Source organism: Cajanus cajan, chromosome 3 (genome assembly GCF_000230855.2).
Source record: "Cajanus cajan strain Asha chromosome 3, NIPB_CcT2T_4, whole genome shotgun sequence".
Taxonomy (NCBI): Eukaryota; Viridiplantae; Streptophyta; class Magnoliopsida; order Fabales; family Fabaceae; genus Cajanus; species Cajanus cajan.
Genome location: NC_138519.1, coordinates 8,186,209 through 8,210,927, shown reverse-complemented (window position 1 = coordinate 8,210,927; position 24,719 = coordinate 8,186,209). Strand labels below are relative to the sequence as shown.

The 24,719-nt window shown below is 33.0% G+C and overlaps 2 protein-coding genes and 1 pseudogene across 2 annotated transcripts; 1 reads left to right on the top strand and 2 right to left on the bottom strand.

Annotated features, from left to right (window-relative positions):
- Positions 1–1,154: 1,154 nt before the first annotated feature.
- LOC109791866 (uncharacterized) lies at positions 1,155–3,746 on the bottom strand (annotated as a pseudogene).
- Positions 3,747–3,806: 60 nt separating this feature from the next.
- On the bottom strand, positions 3,807–6,255 carry LOC145956015 (uncharacterized). The gene is made up of 5 exons (XM_083071568.1): positions 5,440–6,255; positions 5,182–5,365; positions 4,990–5,090; positions 4,566–4,849; positions 3,807–4,449 (listed from the first exon to the last, which is right to left on the bottom strand). Exons 1-5 carry the CDS (start codon positions 6,253–6,255, stop codon positions 3,807–3,809), a joined length of 2,028 nt encoding a protein of 675 aa, XP_082927694.1.
- Positions 6,256–11,887: 5,632 nt separating this feature from the next.
- On the top strand, positions 11,888–19,992 carry LOC145955508 (uncharacterized). Its single transcript, XM_083070329.1, has 3 exons — positions 11,888–11,970; positions 12,913–14,711; positions 19,596–19,992. The coding sequence occupies exons 2-3, from the start codon at positions 13,670–13,672 to the stop codon at positions 19,631–19,633; spliced, it is 1,080 nt and encodes a 359-aa protein (XP_082926455.1). The 5' UTR covers positions 11,888–11,970; positions 12,913–13,669; the 3' UTR covers positions 19,634–19,992.
- Positions 19,993–24,719: the final 4,727 nt, after the last annotated feature.

Sequence of the window (24,719 nt, the reverse complement as noted above, 5' to 3'; positions counted from 1 at the left end):
TGAATGTTAGGATATTTTGAAATATATATATATGACGTTAATTTTGTTTTACAAGAATGAAGTATCAAATCATCTTAAATTCATATAAAATTATGTATACACGATCTAAGAGTAAAAAACTTTTAATCTAACGGTTGAATTTATAAAATTCACATTTATTATAAAGTTATTGAACGATGTAATACTTAGTAAAAGTTACACTGCTGTTATTATAACCCTTCTCTTTTAAAATATTATTTTTATAAATTAAATTTTAACATTTTAAATAAATTATTTATTAACTTAATATATTTATTCATCTTAAATCTAAGAAATAAAATTCAAAAAATGTATTTATCCTTGTTATATTTTCTAATTATCAACCATTAATAAAATACTAATTTAAAATCTTATCAAGTTATATAATAATATTTTCATATCAAGTTTAAAGCCATATATTAGTTATACAAAAATATCAAAATCATATAGTAAATTATTAATAAGATTCTAGTTAAATAATTTAAAATAATTAATTTTGCAACTATATTGTTTGCAAATAATTTATTCCAAAACTAATCAATATTTTCTATAATAATTATTAGTAAAATTTAATAACTTTTAATTTAATAATTAGATCGATAACATTCAACATATACCATGAGTTATTGAGCGGAGTAACTTTATTAAGAGTTACTTTGTGAGTCATTTGATTCTTCCTCCTCCTCTCTCTCTATATATACTAGCGGGGCCAAGGCACTTCGTGCCTCTATATGAATTTTATCTGTAACTTTAAAATAACGCATGGATTGAATGAATTCATTCTTCACATATAATTGTATAAATAATTTTACACAATATAATATGATTAATTCAATCATTGTTCATTGATGAAGTGCATAATAATTAAAACATAATAGAAGGCGAATTCATATAAAAGAAAAATTTATGTTCTACATAGTTATATTTGTAATGATGGATTAAAATAATATATATAATAATCACATGCAATTTTTCCATCATAAATTTTTTTTAATAGGAAGATCAAATAATGATTTCGCTTCAGGAAGATTTTTAGCTTCCCTGCAAATTATGAACGAAATTAATGATATTAAATGTCAATAAATAATAAACAACATTTTAAATAATTAATAATTAAATTGCATAATGACATACCTTTCGAGAATAAATTTTAATTCTTTATAAAATACATCATCCATAATTTCTTTAACTTTAAAAAACTCCATAAACAAATAATAGAGTGTCAAGTATCAATATGAGAGATTTAATATTTGATGTAAATTTTTATAGGTTATTAAAAAAATTACCACAACCTCAAAAATGGAGATATCTTGTTTTGCATGAAAGTTGTTAATATGACAGATATTACTCGATCTTGCATTTTCAAGTGTCCTATTATAGTAAAAAATATGAGTTAGAATTTATTTAAATTAGGTAATAATACAACTATATTTTTATATATATGAAATTATCACATATAAAATATTTTTAGAACCATATTATTATATTACCTTTCTAATTTTTGAGACAACAATTCTTTTTTCACTATTTTCCAAAGTTGGGTTTTATATACTATTACTGTAGAACTCCACCCAATAGAATATACTTTTAAACGATGAACCTGCCACAAAGAAAATACAATTTAAATAGATAAGCAATAACAAAATATGAAGTCTAACCATGAATTAAGTTGAACCTTGTTGTCAATATGAGAGAAATTGTTGAGAGTGAATACTTGTCCTTCCAAATATTCCATAATTTTTCAAAGTTATTCTCCTAGTAAATATAAGTAATATAATGAAAAATAGATGATAATAAAGTTTCATAATAAAAAGTGAATAAATATGTTATCACTTACCTGTTTGTCAAAATACATATTCAAATTCTTTCTATTGATCTCTTCATATAACTGGAGGATCTCCTTGAATCTTAATTTGACTGTAGATAAAAAAATAAAAGACACAAAATTTAGTTTTTGTATATCATTATCAAGTATTAATCTAAATCCATCATTATTATAAATTAAAAGGGGCAACACCTGATTTTGAGATAACAAAATTTCTTTAAAAACAATATTTTTTGTAAAGTTTCCATCTTCCCCTTCAAGTTTTCCTTCTTTAATAAGAATTTTCGTTGAAGCTTGAGAAACACCTCTTGACAAAGCAACATATAATTGACCATGACCAAAAATATGTCGCGGAAGATAAATTCCAACATTGGGTATTGTTTGTCCCTGTGACTTATTTATGATAATTGCAAAACTTAGTTTCATAGGAAATTGCTTCCTAATAAGTACAAAGGGAAGTCCTGCACTTTCTGTTGTCTTATGTTTAATCCGGGGCAAAAAAAATCTCTTTCCAGCATTATGACCTGTTAGGATTTCAACATCCAACATATTCATAAAGAATCCACGGCATAATAACCTTGTTCCATTACATAAGCCAGCTTTAGGATCTATGTTTCGCAACAACATCAACGGTGCACCTTTTTTAACCTTCAAATTATGTGGTGGAAAACCACCTGGAGTAATAAAGTGCAAGTATTCTTGTTGATATAAGTTGTGTGTCCCCTTCAACCTCATCAAATGATAACAAATGTCGTTCTTCTCCTAGGAAATGGTTGATGATAATGTCATTAAGCTTTTGAACATCCTCATTTTTTGGTGTTAGTATGGCTCTTTCTACCATATAAGAAGCATCCCATGTATGAGATTCTAAATGTGGAAATGTGTCACGAATAAGTTTTTGTATCGAATTTTCCCCTTCCCATGTTATTTCAATTTGATGGGGAACTTTGACCATATCATCCAATTTGGTAGGTTCATTACCATCTCCAATGCGCATAAGATATTTTGCAAAATTAGGATCTTGTAATGATTGCATGTTTTGTCTCAAATGTAAAACCTTTGTCATAGGCCATAAATGAGACTTAACGATACATACATATATCATTTGTGCCTTAGTACCCTTTGGAACAACAGGAAGCACCTGACGAAAATCCCCTCCCAATATCATAATTTTACCACCAAATGGAGCATTACAATCTAGAATATCCTTTAATGTTATGTCTAATGCTTCCAAAGCATATCTATTTGTCATGGGTGCTTCATCCCAAATGATTGTTGTGGTTTCTCTAATTAGTTTCGCCAGATCAAACTGTTTACTTATTGAACAAAATGAATCTGCCTCTACATTGATTGGTATCTTAAATCTAGAATGTGCAGTTCGACCACCAGGTAATAGTGTGGCAACTATACCAGATGATGCAGTTGCTAAAACAATTTGTCCCTTGCTTCTCACATTTGCAATTATAGTGCGATAAAGGAATATTTTACCTGTTCCTCCTGGTCCATCGACAAAGAAAACTTGACTTTGTTTATTGTTGATAACCTCCGTAATGGCATTGAATGCAATTAATTGATCATTATTTAATTTAATCACAGATTCTACATCTTCATTATCTACCTGGATGGATAACTCCTCTTGTATAACCCTTGGCATCAAAGAACTATGAGTATTCTCCATTGTTATTGTTGGCAAATCATAATCTGTGATTTGTTTTCCATGTTGAATCAAAAGGTCATTCAAATCCTGTAATAAGATGTTAATGAAACTTGTTGTCGCAGCAACGCTTGTTGAAGGATAGTCTTCCATCATGTAGAGGTAAAAATCATCCAAAAGTTGTCTAACATTGGTTGGTTCACAAAAGATTAATATCGTTACAAACAAACTCCTTAAAGCATAAGGCATTCGTAGACTTGATGCTTCAACTAAGCATTCATGAATACTATTATCACTTTCTAAAAAGCCCTAATGCTCAGCCGCTTTCTTGAATGTGGTAAAACATGTTCCATTTGGTGAAAGCATATCTTCCCAACTCATTGGACCTTTTAAATGAGATAATAGAACGCGTAGGTAGAATTTTTCACCTTTTGAAGGAGATACTGTATAAATCCTACCAATGACTTTCTTTGGTGACCTTCTTCGATACCATTCCTTATCCCCCCTATGCCAACAATAATGTTCTGGAATCTCTCTGTACCAATAACCCCTTGAATTTGGATCTCTGCGATTTAGGGCAAAGAACTGTATCAACATTGTTTTAGAGTTATGGTCATTGTTTAGAACATCAGTGATTTTTTGATGATTATAAAATCGCACTTGTTGGCGATTTGGTAAGTGAATTTGTAATCTTTCAACAGATGGATATATTCGATAAAGAGTAAATCTAAATATCTTCCACAAAGCTTCTGGAGCACAAATCCATCTTGCATCAATATATTGTTGAACCTCATCTAAATTTGAACCTCTACAAACCTCCATTGATATTCGATCTGGACCTTTGTAGACATATTTATATAAATACTTAATACTTTTGATGCTACTGCATACTTCCACATTTATATGACAGTTGTACTTTAAGAGTAACCAAGGGTTATAAGGAACCACCCATCTGTTATCAATAGTGTGACATTTCTATTAACAGATACTGGGTGGTTAAATCGTCTTCTATATTGTGGGTATGAATCATGACCTTGGCGTGTCTCTTGCTAAAATTATTTTAGATACATTTTTTTGCACTGACCATTCTTCATACATGGAGAATTGGGATTCAAAGTTCCGCAAGGCCCATAAATCATGTGATTTAGTACAACCTCATGCAATTGTGGTTCATCTTCAAATTTAGGTATTTCTGCCCTCACAACGCTATCATAATCTTCAGGGTCACGTAATTTGTCATTACTTTCTAAGATCAACAACATATGTACATGTTGCAGTCCACGCTTTTGAAATTCTGTCACATACATGTAACTTTTTACCTTTCCTACGACCCCTTTATTAATGACATCCTCCTTCAATTGCTCAAATTTTGATCGAAATATTCTTGTCAGCAAGTCTGGACGATCTTGTGGTGTTTGATAAGGGCCTAATTGAGATGATATTTCGCTCCAAGAAGGATTACATGTCATTATGAGGAAAATGTCCGATTTACCATCATTAACACAATAGCCATTTCATCTTCATAACGTTGTGTCAAGTCACGACGACTACCAATAAATGATGATGGTAATATTGTTCGTTTACCGATATTTTCTACAATAATAATTTTAATTTGTTAGTTTTGGTAAATCAGAATGAAAATTATTGAAATAAATATGAAATTCATAAATATTATGTGGATTACCTCCAATAGTTTCTCCTTCATGTAAAGCATCTTGCAAACCTTGGTATACTTCAGCACGAATATTATTCTGATGGTTTCGAATCCACCTTAACCTCCCTAATTCAATTTTCACATAGTTGTCTACAACATATTGTTGTAAAAGTCTACCAGACTTTAACAATGTAGATTGATCATTTGGACGAATCTACAACACAGGTATTAGTTAACACTTCATAATTTAATTTTTACATATATTTTTATAGTATATAGGAAAAATACCTGAAGGATGTAACTATAATATTCTCGACATGATATATTTTGTCCTTTATCATCTTTGATGTTGAAATCCCAACCATATGTCCCAAAAGGTAATAATAAAGGATATTGCAGTGGATCATAATAGCCTACTGTTTCTTGAATGTTCACCAAATTACCATCATGACTGAGCAAATTGATATCTCGTCCACGTGACAGTGATTCTGTATCTCCACCAACAATAATTGCGGCAACTTGTGAAGCGGTTGGAAGATGATATTGTGGTTGATTATCAGGACGTTCTTTAATAAGTAGACTACATTCGTGAACATTTGATCGTAGTGCAAGTTGTTTAAATACATGCACAAAAGGATTGCACTGATGTAGTATTTGTTGCAACTTAGAAACTATGGATTGATGAAGTTGAGGGTTTTCAAGCATCCTATTTTGTAATTCATGATCTGTGTCATAGATGTACAATTGCAAGAATCGTGGCCTACAACCCTCATTTGGATAGAATCCTCCAATATTGTGATATATTGAACCTTGAGCACGAAAAGTATATATACCACATCCATTCGGTCCAACATTTTTATCAAGATGAAAACCAAGTGAAGTGAATGAAAGTACATGGTTGTAACTTCTAATATGTTTTCTAAAATGTTTCCATTCAGATGTAGAGTCCAGAAAAATATCAAGCAACTCTTGAGTAGCATTATATTGTGTAAAATTAACTTTTCCACCAGAGCAGCACATATCTTTTGATTCATGATAAAATAGTTGTGCTTGACATCGTCTACATGTACTTGGAGTTGGTAATTGAGAATTAGTCATTCTCATGGTATTTTGAAAACTTCTAGCACTATTATGTGCTCGTGAGAATTGAGATGGCAATTCTGTGTTATTTAAGAAAGTGATCATGGATTTTAATAAAAGTAAAAAATATATATATACGTGTGTGTGCGCGCGCGTGGGCGCGCATGTATAATATATGGTAATTAATAAATAAAAATAATATAAAATAATACGGGTCATAAAGATATCTCCATTTTTGAGGTTGTGGTAATTTTTTTAATAACCTATAAAAATTTACATCAAATATTAAATCTCTCATATTGATACTTGACACTCTATTATTTGTTTATGCATTTTTTTAAAGTTAAAGAAATTATGGATGATGTATTTTATAAAGAATTAAAATTTATTCTCGAAAGGTATGTCATTATGCAATTTAATTATTAATTATTTAAAATGTTGTTTATTATTTATTGACATTTAATATCATTAATTTCGTTCATAATTTGCAGGGAAGCTAAAAATCGTCCTGAAGCGAAATCATTATTTGATCTTCCTATTAAAAAAAATTTTTGATGGAAAAATTGCATGTGATTATTATATATATTATTTTAATCCATCATTACAAATATAACTGTGTAGAACATAAATTTTTCTTTTATATGAATTCGCCTTCTATTATGTTTTAATTATTATGCATTTCATCAATAAACAATGATTGAATTAATCATATTATATTGTGTAAAATTATTTATACAATTATATGTCAAGAATGAATTCATTCAATCCATGCTTTATTTTAAAGTTACAGATAAAATTCATATAGAGGCACGAAGTGCCTCGGCCCCGCTAGTATGTATAAAATATCTATATTTTATTAAGAATTCAAATTTAATATATGCCTAATTTTTAATTAATAATCTTAAATTTTAAATTTTAAATTTTAAATTCTAAATTACAAATTTTAAATTTTAACTTTTAAAATTTTAAATTTAAATATTAAATTTTAGATTTTAAATTTCAAATTTTAGACTTTAGATTTTAAATTTTAAATTTTAAATTTTAAACTTTTAACTTTAAATTTATAATTTAAAATTTTAAACTTTAGATTTTAAAATTTAAATTTTTAAATTTTATTTTAAATTTTAAATTTTAAATTTAAAATTTAAAATTTAAATTTTAAATTTTAAACTTTAAATTTTAAATTTTAAATCAAATTTTAAATTCTAGATTTTAGATTTTAGATTTTAGATTTTAGATTTTCATTTTCAATTTTAGATTTTAGATTTTAAGCTTTAGATTTTAAATTTTAAATTTTAATTTTAAATTTTAAATTTTAAATTTTACATTTTAGATTATAGATTTTAAATTTTAAATTTTAGTTTGTAGATTTTAGATTTTAGATTTTAGATTTTAGATTTTAAATTTTAAATTTTAAATTTTAGATTTTAAATTTTAGATTTTAGATTTTAAATTTTAAATTTTAAATTTTAAATTTTAAATTTCAAATTTTAAATTTTAAATTTTATATTTTAAATTTTAAATTTTAAATTTTAAATTTTAAATTTTAAATTTTAAATTTTAAATTTTAAATTTTAAATTTTAAATTTTAAATTTTAAATTTTAAATTTTAAATTTTAAATTTTAAATTTTAAATTTTAAATTTTAAATTTTAAATTTTAAATTTTAAATTTTAAATTTTAAATTTTAAATTTTAAATTTTAAATTTTAAATTTTAAATTTTAAATTTTAAATTTTAAATTTTAAATTTTAAATTGTAAATTTTAAATTTTAAATTTTAAATTTTAAATTTTAAATTTTAAATTTTAAATTTTAAAATTTAAATTTTAAATTTTAAATTTTAAAATTTAAATTTTAAATTTTAAATTTTAAAATTTAAGCAACGGTTGTTATGATATTAAAAAAATAAGTTCAGAAATTAACATAGTTTCATGGTAAAAACAGAATAAATTGGAGAAAAATATTTACTTTATTATTTTTAATTTTAATTATATATATATATATATATATTTAAAAATAATGAGTTAACATAATTTATTTTATAAAATGACCAAATTTAATATTTACTCTATAAATTATTAACATAATTACATGGTATAAAAATGACTAAACTTAATAATTTATTGTAGAAATATTTTGAATTTTAATTTTGAAATTTTTTTATTAAATCAAAATTTAAAATTAATAACTTTAATTTATTATTTAAAATTTTTGGCTAAATTTATTTGATTCTAAGTTTTAAAATGAATATTTGAAATTTTGACACTATTAAAAATTAAATACAAATAAGAGTTAGTCATAATTTAAAATTATATTTTTAATATGTTATGTAAATTTAAAATCGTTAAAAAAATAATGAAAAATAGAAATCATTGTTAAAAAGTACTAAACTTACATATTTAGTTAAAAATGTATAAAATAACTAATTGTTGGAAGTTATAGTTAATTTTTGTTTTGTCTTTAGTATGCAAAATACCAATTATTGAGAAATACCCATAAAAATTCCAACGATGATGAGAATTTAGAAGAGATGAATAATACAAACCTTACACCCGTGGATCCCGAATTGATAAAGCCTAATTCCGTTGGCCTTCAAGAAATTCGATGTGTGACACCCTCTACCCCATCATCAATTCACAATTAAATAATAAGAAAGATTTCTTTTTTTTTTCTTTTTGGGTAAATAAAATCTTTCATAGTTTAATAACATCTTTCATGTATAAAACAATTGTTTCAAATATTATAAGGTAGAAGATTCACATTCGTAACTCATCAATCATAAAAAGTCAACATATAAGTATTAAGATTCAAGAAATCATATAAAGGAAAATATAGATTAATTCCAGCAAAGGTGGCAGAGCCTCCTAGTTAGGAATTAATTTATAACTTTGAAATCATATAATAAAATAGTATAATAAAGATGTACATTTTGGTCTTTTCTCAGGAACGTTCAAAATTACATAAGAAGAGAAAATTAAAGCTTTTTAATATAATAACATCCAAAATAAACCTAGCTATGCCCGACGTCACATCCTATCAGAGCATGCCCCACTGATGCCTTTAAGCCTCATCACCAACATCCCCATGATGCTGATCATCTGCAACATAATTTAAAACATATACAAAAACAACAAGGGAGTGAGAAACATCTCACTCAGTTTCAGGTGAAGAATAAAGGTTAGATAGCACCCACACTCACACAACAAATATAAGTCACATGTAAACAATACACATACATCATCAATATTACAAATACATTCATTTATCATGCAATGATGTCATGGACTCATCTCATAAATGCATGCATGTGGCGCCATAAGGAAGTTTCACATATCATCACTGGTGACCCTAAGGCACACCTGCACAACTGTCGGTGACCCTAAGGTACACCTGGTTAGCATATCATCAACTGTCGGTGACCCTAAAGTACACCTGGTTAGCATATCATCAACTGTCGGTGACCCTAAAGTACACCTGGTTAGCATATCATCAACTGTCGGTGACCCTAAGGTACACCTTGTTAGCATCAACTGTCGGTGACCCTAAGGTACACCTTGTTAGCATCAACTGTCGGTGACCCTAAGGTACACCTGGTTACATCACTGGTATGCGGCCTCAGCGGCACACCTGGAATAAGATATGCATATGATGCATGTCATACATTCATTATTTCATGAACTCAACATTTAACTTATTACAGAATTTCATTTAGTACATTATGTCCTCATTTGTCATAGTCTCATAATCATAGTTTGTCTCAATAGTCAATTCTTAGGTCTCATGTCATTTGTCCATATTTCACATGGTCATGTCATCAATACTCCTCATAAGGTCCGCATAGGTATTCACAGAGATTCAGAGAGCATTCTTATTCATATTAAAACTCATGTATTATTAACATTAATTTCATATTCATTTATTACTTCAACAAAGAAAAAGGTAGAGTAAATAGAAAATCAGACAGAACAACGGCACTTTCAATAAAAACAAAGTAGAATAAATAGAAAATCGGACAGAACAACGACACCTTCAACAAAAAGCAAAGTAGAGTAAATAGAAATTTAGACAGAACAACGGCACCTTCAACAAAAAGCAAAGTAGAGTAAATAGAAATTAAACAGAATAACGACAAAGGATTGGGGGCCAATCCGACAAACAACTATCCAACAATTATCCCCATACCCCTGAGCGAGGTTCTCACTCCCCCCTTACCTGGATAGGCGGAGTTGGAACTTGGGCAGGACCTCCTCCTCTGGATCCCCTCTTTCTTTTCCTTTTCTCTCTCTTTCTTTCTTTCTTTCTCTCTCTCTCTCTCTCTCTCTCTCTCTTCTCTTTCTCTCTCTAGGATTTCACTTTCTTACTGAATATAAAATTTTCACCCCTGCCCCTATTTATAGGCCTCCTGGCGCAACCGGAACGGCCGTACTGATTTCGGAACGGCCCGTTCCGGATCCTTCAAACGTGGGCAAATTTCTCAACTGGAACGGCCCGTTCCAAAACCGGAACGGCCCGTTCTCAAAAAGCAGAACGGCCCGTTCTGAAACCAGAACGGCCGTTCTCAAACCCAGCAGAACGGCCCGTTCTCCCTCCGGAACGGCCCGTTCTCCTTGTTGGAACGGCCCGTTCTGGGCCCGTTCCCAACCTAAAATTTTAGCTTATTTTAAATGCTCAAAACGGCCCGTTCCACTTTCGGAACAGCCCGTTCCGAGTTACTCAAATGCCCCTAATACCTTTATAAAATTACGAAAATGCCATCAATAATTACGAAAATGCCATTACTAATAAAAATATCCTTTTAAGGAAATTGGGGTGTTACAATTCTCCCCTCCTTTTAGAAATTTCGTCCCCGAAATTTACCTGAAAACAAAAATAGATAAGTTTCTCGCATCTTGCTTTCTAACTCCCATGTAGCACTTTCTTCAAAATTTCCTTATTGATGTACAACTCTATCAATCTCTCCAAGAAATGTCTAATGTTAATAAGTTCAAGGTGAGCAGACCTGGTAAGCCTATCCATTAATCCAAATAAGATCAAATTTCTTAAGAATATCATACATAACTACAACTAAATCCATAGATACAGAATCTTATTTTCAAATTAGAACGTCTAAAGGTTGTATTAAATCTGAAAGTTTTTGGTGTTCTACCTTAACTTTCTAACATACTAAGCAAGTGTAACACCCAAATTTTTATTATTATTTTACTGGCATTTTCGTAATTTTAATAAAGTTATAGGGGTATTTTGGGTTCTGGAACGGGCCGTTCCAAAAGTGGAACGGGCCGTTCCAAATGTTGAAAATGTGAGGTTTTTGTAGTCCCAGGACGGCCTTGGAACGGGCCGTTCCGGTATGGAGAACGGGCCGTTCCGGAAGGAGAACGGGCCGTTCTTCTGAGATTGAGAACGGGCCGTTCTGATTTCAGAACGGGCCGTTCTGGTTTTTTGGGAACGGGCCGTTTCGATTTTGGAACGGGCCGTTCCAGTTACAAATTTTGCCCAGATTTGAAGGATCCGGAACGGGCCGTTCCAAAATCAGTACGGGCCGTTCCGGGTGCGTCAGATTGCCTATAAATAGGGGCAGGGGGGGTGAAATTTTTTATACAGAGGAAGAAAGTGAAATTTTAGAGAGAGAAAGAGAAGAGAGAGAGAGAGAGAGAGAAAAAAAGAGAAAGAAAGAGAGAGAGAAAGGAAGAGGGAATCCAGAGGAGGAGGCTCTGCCTAAGTTCAGCTCCGCTTATCCAGGTAAGGGGGGGAGTGAGAACCTCGCTCAGGGGTGTAGGGATAATTGTTGGATAGTTGTTTGTCGGATTGGCCCCCAATCCTTTGTCGTTATTCTGTCTAAATTTCTATTTACTCTACTTTGCTTTTTGTTGAAGGTGCCGTTGTTCTGTCCGATTTTCTATTTATTCTACTTTGTTTTTGTTGAAAGTGCCGTTGTTCTGTCTGATTTTCTATTTACTCTACCTTGTTCTTTGTTGAAAGTAATAAATGAATATGAAATTAATGTTAATAATAAATGAGTTTTAATATGAATAAGAATGCTCTCTGGATCTCTGTGAATACCTATGCGGACCTTAAGAGGAGTATTGATGACATGACCATGTGAAATATGGACAAATGACATGAGACCTAAGAATTGACTATTGAGACAAACTATGATTATGAGACTATGACAAATGAGGACATGATGTACTAAATGAAATCATGTAAAAAGTTAAATATTGAGTCAATGAGATTATGATGGTATGACATGCATCATATGCATATATTATTACAGGTGTGCCGCTGAGGCCGCATACCAGTGATGTAACATGCTAACAAGGTGTATCTTAGGGTCACCAGTGATGTAACTTGTAACCAGGTGTACCTTAGGGTCACCAGTGATGTAACCAGGTGTACCTTTGGGTCACCAGTGATGTAACCAGGTGTGCCTTAGGGTCACCAGTGATGATATGTGAAACTTCCTTATGGCGCCACATGCATGCATTTATAAGTCAAGATCATGACATCATTGCATGATAAATGAATATATATGTGATATTGATGATGTATGTGTATTATTTATAAGTGACTTATATTTGTTGTGTGTGTGAGTGCTATCTAGCCTTTATTTCTGCACCTGTAACTGAGTGAGATGTTTCTCACTCCCTTGTTGTTTTTGTATATGTTTAAATTATGTTGCAGGTGATCAGCATCATGAGGATGTTGGTGATGAGGCTTAAAGGCTTCAATTGGGCATGCTCTGATAGGATGTGACATCGGGGCATAGTTATTTTAGTTTAATATGTTATTGTTTTTATAACTTTAGTTTCTCTTCTTTTGTAATTTCTAACGAAGAAATAACGTAGATAACATATATAATTCAAGGAAAATATATGTTAAGAATTGTAATTTGAACGTTCTTGATAAAAGACCAAGATGTACATTTTTGTTATATTTTTTATTATATGATTTGGGAGTATAAATTAATTCCTAACCAGGAGGCACTGCCACCTTTACTGGAGTTAATTTATATTTCCTTTATTATTATTTGTATATATATGATTTCTTGTGTTACACTAAATTGTATTGAAAATCTTAACTTCTTTTCTTTTATAATTTTTACACTGGAGTTATGATTTATGAGTTACGAATGTGAATCTTCTACCTTGTTATATTTGAAATATTTGTCAACTATGAAAGATTTTATTTACCCAAAAAGAAGATAAGAAATATTTTATTGTTACATTTGTTGTATATTAATAACGGGGTAGAGGGTGTCACATTTAGTGGTATCAGAGCCTGGTTGATCTAATCGACCGTGAGTTATGAGTTTACTATGCTTATTTGGTTTACTATGTTTATTTGGTACATGAATGATGGACTGAATTGATTGTAAAACTTGTTGGTATGATAGTATGATGATTGATTATGTTTATTGATTGTATTATTTTCTTAGACTATGGCTGGTAGAAATGATCGTGCGATTGCCGATGCTCTTCAAGCATTAGCACAAGCTATGAATAATAACAATAGGACTGAGGTCGCTCCTAACTGGTTGGAGCAATTTCAACGAAATCACCCACCTACCTTTAAAGGAGGATATGACCCAGATGCTGCTATGAATTGGCTAACAGAAATAGAAAAAATTTTCAATGTTATGGATTGTCCCATCGCTCAGAAGGTGAAGTTGGCCACATTCATGTTGACTGCTGATGCTCATTTTTGGTGGGAAGGAGCACTTCGGAGGATGATTGATGGAGGGGTGCACTTGAATTGGGACAACTTCAAGAAGGTCTTTCTTGAGAAGTATTTCCCGGATGATGTGAGAAGTCGGAAAGAAATGGAATTCCTTGAGCTGAATCAAGGGAACGACACAGTGGCTGTGTATGCTGCCAAATTTGATGCTTTGGTTCGTTATTGCACACACTACCATGGTGAGGGTGGTGAAAGAGCTAAATGCATAAAATTTGTAAATGGTCTGCGTCCTGAAGTGAAAACTGCAATTAACTATCAGGAGATATATCACTTTCCCACTCTGGTCAATAAGTGCAGCATTTATGATCATGACAACCGTGCTCGTGCTGCTTTTTATAAAGGAGTTGGAGGTCCTATCCGTGCTGTGAGTTCTAGTACTTCGGGAAGGAGTAAGCCTTACTTCGCTTCTAATAGATTTCAAGGGAGTAAAGCTGCTGCTAATAAAAGTAAGTTGCTTACTAGAGGATCCACTGTTAGTGCTACTGGAAGTGTTGGAGGGTCTGTGTCCACTCCTTCAGTAAGATGCTGGAAGTGTGGACTTGTTGGTCATAATCAGTCTGAGTGTCGTGACAGGGAAGTTACCTGCTTCAACTGCAATGGTAAAGGTCACATCAGTACCCAATGTCCTGAATCACAAAGAACACGTGTTATGGGATCGGGTTCGCAAACTGAGCGTCCAAAGACTGTGGGGAGAGTATTTGCTCTTAGTGGTGCTGAAGCTTCTCGGTCAGAAAATTTGATACAAGGTACTTGTTTCATAGCTGAGACTCCTTTTGTTGTACTATTTGATTCTGGTGCAACTCATTCCTTTATTTCTGTCTCTTGTGTCCAAAAATTGAATTTGCCTGTGTCTTTGTTAGATTTTGATTTAGTTGTGGAAACCCCTACTAATGGTCCTGTGACTACATCCTTAGTGTGTTTGAAATGTCCTTTGACAGTTTCTGATAAGCAGTTTCTAGTTGACTTAATTTGTTTGCCTCTTAGTCAATTAGATGTAATTCTTGGTATGGATTGGTTATCTTCTCACCATGTCCTTTTAAACTGCTTTGAGAAATCTATTTCCTTTGGTGAATGTAAGAGTACGGAATTTCTTAGTGCTGCTGACATTAAAACTTGTTTAAAAGACAATGAAAAAGTGTACATGATCTTAGCTTCTTTAACACTTGAGACTGATAGTAAGCTAGATGAGATTCCCTTAGTGAGAGAATTTCCAGAAGTATTTCCTAAGGATGTGTCTAGTTTACCACCTGAGAGAGAGATTGAGTTTAGCATAGACTTAGTACCAGGTACCCCACCTATATCTATAGCACCCTATAGGATGTCCCCTACAGAGTTAGTTGAGCTTAAGAAACAAATAGAGGAATTACAAGGAAAACAATTCATTAGGCCTAGTGTCTCGCCTTGGGGAGCGCCTGTTTTGTTGGTTAAGAAGAAAGATGGGAGCATGAGGTTGTGCGTAGACTATAGGCAACTGAATAAAGTGACCATTAAGAATAAGTATCCTTTGCCTAGGATAGATGACCTTATGGATCAACTAGTTGGAGCTTGTGTGTTCAGTAAGATAGATTTAAGGTCAGGATACCATCAGATTAGAGTGAGAGCTGAGGATGTTCCTAAGACTGCCTTTAGAACCCGCTATGGGCACTATGAGTATTTAGTTATGCCTTTTGGTGTGACTAATGCACCTGGTGTTTTTATGGACTACATGAATAGGATCTTTCACCCTTACTTGGATAGATTTGTAGTGGTCTTCATAGATGATATCCTAGTGTATTCCAAGACTAGGGAAGAGCATGTTGAGCACCTTAGGATCGTTCTTCAAACCCTTAAGGAGAAACAGTTGTATGCTAAATTGTCAAAATGTGAATTTTGGTTGGATAGTGTGAACTTTCTAGGATATGTGATATCCAAGGGTGGAATAGCTGTAGATCCTGCTAAGGTAGAAGCTGTGTTAGAGTGGAGAACACCTAAATCAGTATTTGAGATTAGGAGTTTCCTAGGACTAGCTGGTTATTACAGAAGGTTCATAGAGAATTTCTCTAGGCTAGCTCTTCCTTTGACTAAGCTGACGAAGAAAGACCAACCTTTTGTGTGGGATTCTAAGTGTGAGGAAAGTTTTCAAGAACTTAAGAGGAGATTAACTAGTGCTCCTGTGTTAGTATTACCTGATCCTAGTAAGACTTTTGAGGTATTTTGTGATGCTTCTAAATTGGGTTTAGGAGGAGTACTTATGCAGGAGGGTAAGGTAGTAGCCTATGCTTCAAGACAACTTAAAATTCATGAGCAAAACTATCCTACCCATGACCTTGAGTTAGCTGCAATAGTTTTTGTGCTCAAGTTGTGGAGACATTACTTGTTTGGGTCTAGATTTGAGGTTTTTAGTGACCATAAAAGCCTTAAGTACTTGTTTGACCAAAAGGAATTGAATATGAGGCAGAGGAGATGGTTAGAGTTTCTTAAGGATTATGACTTTCAATTAAATTATCACCCTGGCAAGGCTAATGTTGTAGCTGATGCTTTGAGTAGAAAATCTTTGAGAATGTCTTCCTTGATGATTAGGGAAATGCAAATGATTGAGGAGTTTAGGGATATGAGCTTAGGGTGTCAGTTGACCTCTAAGAGTATTAAGTTGGGAGCTTTAAGAGTGACTAATAGCTTGATAGATGAGATTAGAGAAGGTCAGAAGATGGATCCTTTCTTATTGAGTCGGGTAGAGAAGTTGAATCAAGCTGTGAAAAGTGAGTTTAGAATTGGAGTGGATGGAGTTTTAAGATTTAAGGATAGGTTGTGCATTCCTAGTGTGCCAGAACTTAAGAGAGCAATCCTGGAAGAAGGTCATAAGAGTATCCTTAGTATCCATCCAGGAGCCACTAAGATGTACCAAGACCTTAAGAAGATGTTTTGGTGGCCTAAGATGAAGAGGGAAGTGGAGGAATTTGTGTATGCTTGCTTAGTATGTCAGAAAGCTAAGGTAGAACACCAAAAACCTTCAGGTTTGATGCAACCTTTAGATGTGCCTGTGTGGAAGTGGGATAGCATCTCTATGGATTTTGTAGTTGGGTTACCTAAGACTGTGAAGAACTTGGATGCTATATGGGTCATTGTGGATAGATTGACTAAGTCTGCCCATTTTATTCCCATTAATATTAGGTACTCTTTGGAGAGGTTAACCAAGTTGTACATCAGTGAGATCGTGAGGTTGCATGGAGTTCCTACTAGTATTGTGTCTGATAGAGATCCTAGGTTCACCTCTAGATTTTGGGAGAGTTTGCATAAGGCTTTAGGCACTAAGCTTAGATTGAGTTCAGCTTACCATCCCCAAACAGATGGCCAAACTGAGAGAACCATACAATCTTTGGAAGACTTGTTGAGGGCTTGCATCTTAGAACGTGGGGGTAGTTGGGATAGTTTCCTACCTTTGATAGAATTTACCTACAATAATAGCTACCATTCTAGTATTGGGATGGCACCATATGAGGCTCTGTATGGTAGGAGATGTAGAACACCTTTATGTTGGGTAGAACCTGGAGAGAATGTCATGTTAGGACCTGAGATAGTTCAACAAACTACTGAACAGGTTAAGATGATCCAAGAGAAGATGAGAGCAACCCAGAGTAGGCAAAAGAGTTATAATGACAAGAGGAGAAAAGACCTTAAGTTTAAAGAAGGTGATCATGTATTCCTTAAAGTCACTCCTTGGACAGGAGTAGGCAGAGCACTGAAATCCCGTAAGCTTACTCCACGTTTCATTGGTCCTTATCAAATTCTTAAAAGAATCGGTGAAGTGGCCTATCAAATTGCTTTGCCTCCATCTCTTTCAAATCTCCATAGTGTCTTTCATGTTTCCCAACTCAGAAAGTATATCCATGATCCTTCCCATATCATTGAGTCTGACAACATTCAGTTGAAGGATAATCTTACTTATGAAACGGTTCCTCTAAGGATTGATGACAAGAGAGTGAAACAACTAAGAGGAAAGGAAATCCCTTTGGTTAAGGTCGTTTGGGGAGGAAATATTGAAGAAAGTGCTACATGGGAATTAGAAAGCAAGATGCGAGAAGCTCATCCATTTCTGTTTTCAGGTAAATTTCGGGGACGAAATTTCTAAAAGGAGGGGAGAATTGTAACACCCAAATTTTTATTATTATTTTAATGGCATTTTCGTAATTTTAATAAAGTTATAGGGGTATTTTGGGTTCTGGAACGGGCCGTTCCAAAAGTGGAACGGGCCGTTCCAAATGTTGAAAATGTGAGGTTTTTGTAGTCCCAGAACGGCCTTGGAACGGGCCGTTCCGGTATGGAGAACGGGCCGTTCCGGAAGGAGAACGGGCCGTTCTTCTGAGATTGAGAACGGGCCGTTCTGATTTCAGAACGGGCCGTTCTGGTTTTTTGGGAACGGGCCGTTTCGATTTTGGAACGGGCCGTTCCAGTTACAAATTTTGCCCAGATTTGAAGGATCCGGAACGGGCCGTTCCGAAATCAGTACGGGCCGTTCCGGGTGCGTCAGATTGCCTATAAATAGGGGCAGGGGGGTGAAATTTTTTATACAGAGGAAGAAAGTGAAATTTTAGAGAGAGAAAGAGAAGAGAGAGAGAGAGAGAGAGAAAGAAAGAGAAAGAAAGAGAGAGAGAAAGGAAGAGGGAATCCAGAGGAGGAGGCTCTGCCTAAGTTCAGCTCCGCTTATCCAGGTAAGGGGGGGAGTGAGAACCTCGCTCAGGGGTGTAGGGATAATTGTTGGATAGTTGTTTGTCGGATTGGCCCCCAATCCTTTGTCGTTATTCTGTCTAAATTTCTATTTACTCTACTTTGCTTTTTGTTGAAGGTGCCGTTGTTCTGTCCGATTTTCTATTTATTCTACTTTGTTTTTGTTGAAAGTGTCGTTGTTCTGTCTGATTTTCTATTTACTCTACCTTGTTCTTTGTTGAAAGTAATAAATGAATATGAAATTAATGTTAATAATAAATGAGTTTTAATATGAATAAGAATGCTCTCTGGATCTCTGTGAATACCTATGCGGACCTTAAGAGGAGTATTGATGACATGACCATGTGAAATATGGACAAATGACATGAGACCTAAGAATTGACTATTGAGACAAACTATGATTATGAGACTATGACAAATGAGGACATGATGTACTAAATGAAATCATGTAAAAAGTTAAATATTGAGTCAATGAGATTATGATGGTATGACATGCATCATATGCATATATTATTACAGGTGTGCCGCTGAGGCCGCATACCAGTGATGTAACATGCTAACAAGGTGTATCTTAGGGTCACCAGTGATGTAACTTGTAACCAGGTGTACCTTAGGGTCACCAGTGATGTAACCAGGTGTACCTTTGGGTCACCAGTGATGTAACCAGGTGTGCCTTAGGGTCACCAGTGATGATATGTGAAACTTCCTTATGGCGCCACATGCATGCATTTATAAGTCAAGATCATGACATCATTGCATGATAAATGAATATATATGTGATATTGATGATGTATGTGTATTATTTATAAGTGACTTATATTTGTTGTGTGTGTGAGTGCTATCTAGCCTTTATTTCTGCACCTGTAACTGAGTGAGATGTTTCTCACTCCCTTGTTGTTTTTGTATATGTTTAAATTATGTTGCAGGTGATCAGCATCATGAGGATGTTGGTGATGAGGCTTAAAGGCTTCAATTGGGCATGCTCTGATAGGATGTGACATCGGGGCATAGTTATTTTAGTTTAATATGTTATTGTTTTTATAACTTTAGTTTCTCTTCTTTTGTAATTTCTAACGAAGAAATAACGTAGATAACATATATAATTCAAGGAAAATATATGTTAAGAATTGTAATTTGAACGTTCTTGATAAAAGACCAAGATGTACATTTTTGTTATATTTTTTATTATATGATTTGGGAGTATAAATTAATTCCTAACCAGGAGGCACTGCCACCTTTACTGGAGTTAATTTATATTTCCTTTATTATTATTTGTATATATATGATTTCTTGTGTTACACTAAATTGTATTGAAAATCTTAACTTCTTTTCTTTTATAATTTTTACACTGGAGTTATGATTTATGAGTTACGAATGTGAATCTTCTACCTTGTTATATTTGAAATATTTGTCAACTATGAAAGATTTTATTTACCCAAAAAGAAGATAAGAAATATTTTATTGTTACATTTGTTGTATATTAATAACGGGGTAGAGGGTGTCACAGCAAGCATACACAAATTCCTCCACTTCGTCCGTCATCTTAGGCCACCAAAACATCTTCTCAAGATATTGATACATCTTAGTAACTCCTAGATGAATACTAAGACTGCTCTTATGACCTTCTTCCAAGATTGATCTCTTAAGTTCTGGCACATTTGGAATATACAACCCATCCTTAAATCTCAACACTTCATCCACTCCAAATTTAAACTTACTTTCTACACCTTGATTCAACTTCTCTACTTCTCTTTAGACCACCATGTTTCCGCTGCGCCACTCTGATACATTTCAGTAACTCTTAAATAAATGCTAAAAATATTCTTATGTCCTTTCTCTAAGATCATCTTCCTTAATTTTGGGTTTACGAGGCACATAGATTATATCCTTGTATCCCGAAACACCATCAACTTCCACTTGTAAAAGGCTATTTATATTCCTACCAATCTTTTTCACTTGGGTCACTAAGAAAGAATCTAACTCCTGAGTCTTCTAATCTCATTATTAATCCTTTCAACATATTCAATTCAATGTTCCTAAGGGTGAGCTCACACATCATGCTTAAGTTTCTAATCTACTCAATCAAACTCAACCCTTATATCATCAAAATGATAGATAAATGTTCATCCTACTCAGGACATTTGTCACCATATTAGTTTAACTTGTATAATCTTCTCCAATGATTAGACACCTAATTGTAAGTTCACTATGTACTCATACTCGGTCTTCAAGTCTTACCACTTTATTTATACTCCAAGAAAACTCTTATTCACTACCTTGTCCTATAATCTCATACCTGGCCACCAAAATGAATCGACTAATATGCTTATTCAATATCCTTTGAATAATCCATTCGTTAATCGAGTCATACATAGTCCCTTACTACTAGGAGTAATTTCACAAATCAAACTTAAATTCCTAACTTGAGCCAAAAGATATATCTCTTTGACCATAAAGAAAGATAAATATAGATATTTCCTATTCAAAGCATCGACTGCTATAGGTTTACCCAGCTAACAACTAAGATTAAAATCTTAATCCTTACAATTTCCAACTATCTCTTCTATCTCATATTCAATTCCTTCGGATCAAACAGATATTTAAGATCCTTATAATCACTAAATATCTCAATAATGTTTCTAAAATCTCAAGCGTAACTATTACAACTTCTAATTCAAGGTAATTTCTCTCATGAATTTTCTATTTCCTATATGCTTAAAAACATAAGTTACTACCTTTGCATCAATAATCCACCCAAACCTGTCTTCAAAGTCATCACTATAACCCACATAAGACTTACTAGAGTCAGGTAATATTATCACTAGTCAATCTTGCCATAAGAGTTAGAACTACTCTTATACTTACTATCTCACATAAAGACAATACCCCTCATAGTGAATGTAGTCAAGGGCAATGCTATCCTAGAAATTCTTTCAATAAATCTCCAATAGTAAGCCTCATAAAACTTTTATTCTCGCTAACTTGCTTAGATATCTTTCTGCTTAAACATAACTTCTACCTAAGACAGATTCATGTTCACCTTAACTGAAATTTACAGGGACTAGAAAACTTAACATACAACCGTCTTGGATATATCTTCACCTTCAACTACAATATGATCATATCACATCCTAAGATCAATATCACTAACCATACAACATTCACCATTTGATCCCTAAGGTCTTCTATTCACATATCGACATACATGCACATCAAGTCATATTAGAATGCCTACTTTAAACCTTCATATATATCATCCATAAGCATGTACATGAACAACCTTTACCACATAGCATCATATAACCTTAAACAACCTCTCAATCTACACGAAAACACCTCAAAACATGTCAATTCTTATCCTTGCATTGCCTACTAACCCGAAAACATTATTATACAGACTAACTTCTATTTTTAACAACTATCAAAGAAAACAACACATAAAGAGTTCTACTCATCCACGTGATATCAACCTATCACTAAGTGAATAGGCTACAACTCTTAGGGAGACATGAGATTTTAAAAAACAAATCATCTTCTTAGCTAAAGAAAACTTCAAAAATCACAACAAATATATTCAGTGCTTACAACTATACCTCTGATTACCAAAGCAGCTATACTGGAGTTCTAGACCTCCGTTTTACCTGATTCCAATTCCATTAGAAAGATAACATCCAAGGCTACCACTTTCCTGAAGACTATCAAAAATTCTAATTTTGTCAGTATAGCACTTGTACTGTCACAACAAAACATCTCCTACACCAGACAACAATAGTGTATCAACATCTAAAACCACAAAAATACCTCAATCCTTCCAAACTTACTCCTTTCCACCTGAAATTCATATCAAAGTTTCCCACTATAAATCTAAACCAAATAACTCACCTATTCAGTACAAAAGACTTAGAAAATAAAATTTTCATGCAACCATCAAACTCTAAAAATCATCAACACTTCAATCTCTCCTTAAGAATACCAAAACTCCAATTCTCAACATACCTCATCTTTGGATTCAATTGCTACAACTATAGCTTTCAAAAATTTCACCAATCATAAATTCTTAATACACTTTAAAATAAATCAATGTCTTACCCAAATCTAAGGCCTCAATAGTTCCCACAATATTAACAACACATTTCGTCTACCACTACTCGCACATATGCTTGCAACACAAGCGATATTACTCAACCACCACTTCTTACGTAAGTATCAAACAATTAAGCAATCATAAGAATGAAGAAGAAAGGTCATAATGGTATTAGCTGACATTATCATGACTATCATTCCTCTAATTAAAAAAATAACTTAACAATATCAAACTTTACAATATCAACACAAGGAGAACATCATCATCATCATTATCAAAGCAAAACATCATCAAAGCAAAGCATCACCAAAGTATACAATAAACAAAACAATGTCAGAGTACACAACAGAATCTCGATAAGTCATGGCCGATTAGATCGACCTGCTCTGATACCACTAAATGTGACACCCTCTACCCCATCATCAATTCACAATTAAATAATAAGAAAGATTTCTTTTTTTTTCTTTTTGGGTAAATAAAATCTTTCATAGTTTAATAATATCTTTCATGTATAAAACAATTGTTTCAAATATTATAAGGTAGAAGATTCACATTCGTAACTCATCAATCATAAAAAGTCAACATATAAGTATTAAGATTCAAGAAATCATATAAAGGAAAATATAGATTATTTCCAGCAAAGGTGGCAGAGCCTCCTAGTTAGGAATTAATTTATAACTTTGAAATCATATAATAAAATAGTATAATAAAGATGTACATTTTGGTCTTTTCTCAGGAACGTTCAAAATTACATAAGAAGAGAAAATTAAAGCTTTTTAATATAATAACATCCAAAATAAACCTAGCTATGCCCGACGTCACATCCTATCAGAGCATGCCCCACTGAAGCCTTTAAGCCTCATCACCAACATCCCCATGATGCTGATCATCTGCAACATAATTTAAAACATATACAAAAACAACAAGGGAGTGAGAAACATCTCACTCAGTTTCAGGTGAAGAATAAAGGTTAGATAGCACCCACACTCACACAACAAATATAAGTCACATGTAAACAATACACATACATCATCAATATTACAAATACATTCATTTATCATGCAATGATGTCATGGACTCATCTCATAAATGCATGCATGTGGCGCCATAAGGAAGTTTCACATATCATCACTGGTGACCCTAAGGCACACCTGCACAACTGTCGGTGACCCTAAGGTACACCTGGTTAGCATATCATCAACTGTCGGTGACCCTAAAGTACACCTGGTTAGCATATCATCAACTGTCGGTGACCCTAAAGTACACCTGGTTAGCATATCATCAACTGTCGGTGACCCTAAGGTACACCTTGTTAGCATCAACTGTCGGTGACCCTAAGGTACACCTTGTTAGCATCAACTGTCGGTGACCCTAAGGTACACCTGGTTACATCACTGGTATGCGGCCTCAGCGGCACACCTGGAATAAGATATGCATATGATGCATGTCATACATTCATTATTTCATGAACTCAACATTTAACTTATTACAGAATTTCATTTAGTACATTATGTCCTCATTTGTCATAGTCTCATAATCATAGTTTGTCTCAATAGTCAATTCTTAGGTCTCATGTCATTTGTCCATATTTCACATGGTCATGTCATCAATACTCCTCATAAGGTCCGCATAGGTATTCACAGAGATTCAGAGAGCATTCTTATTCATATTAAAACTCATGTATTATTAACATTAATTTCATATTCATTTATTACTTCAACAAAGAAAAAGGTAGAGTAAATAGAAAATCAGACAGAACAACGGCACTTTCAATAAAAACAAAGTAGAATAAATAGAAAATCGGACAGAACAACGGCACCTTCAACAAAAAGCAAAGTAGAGTAAATAGAAATTTAGACAGAACAACGGCACCTTCAACAAAAAGCAAAGTAGAGTAAATAGAAATTAAACAGAATAACGACAAAGGATTGGGGGCCAATCCGACAAACAACTATCCAACAATTAT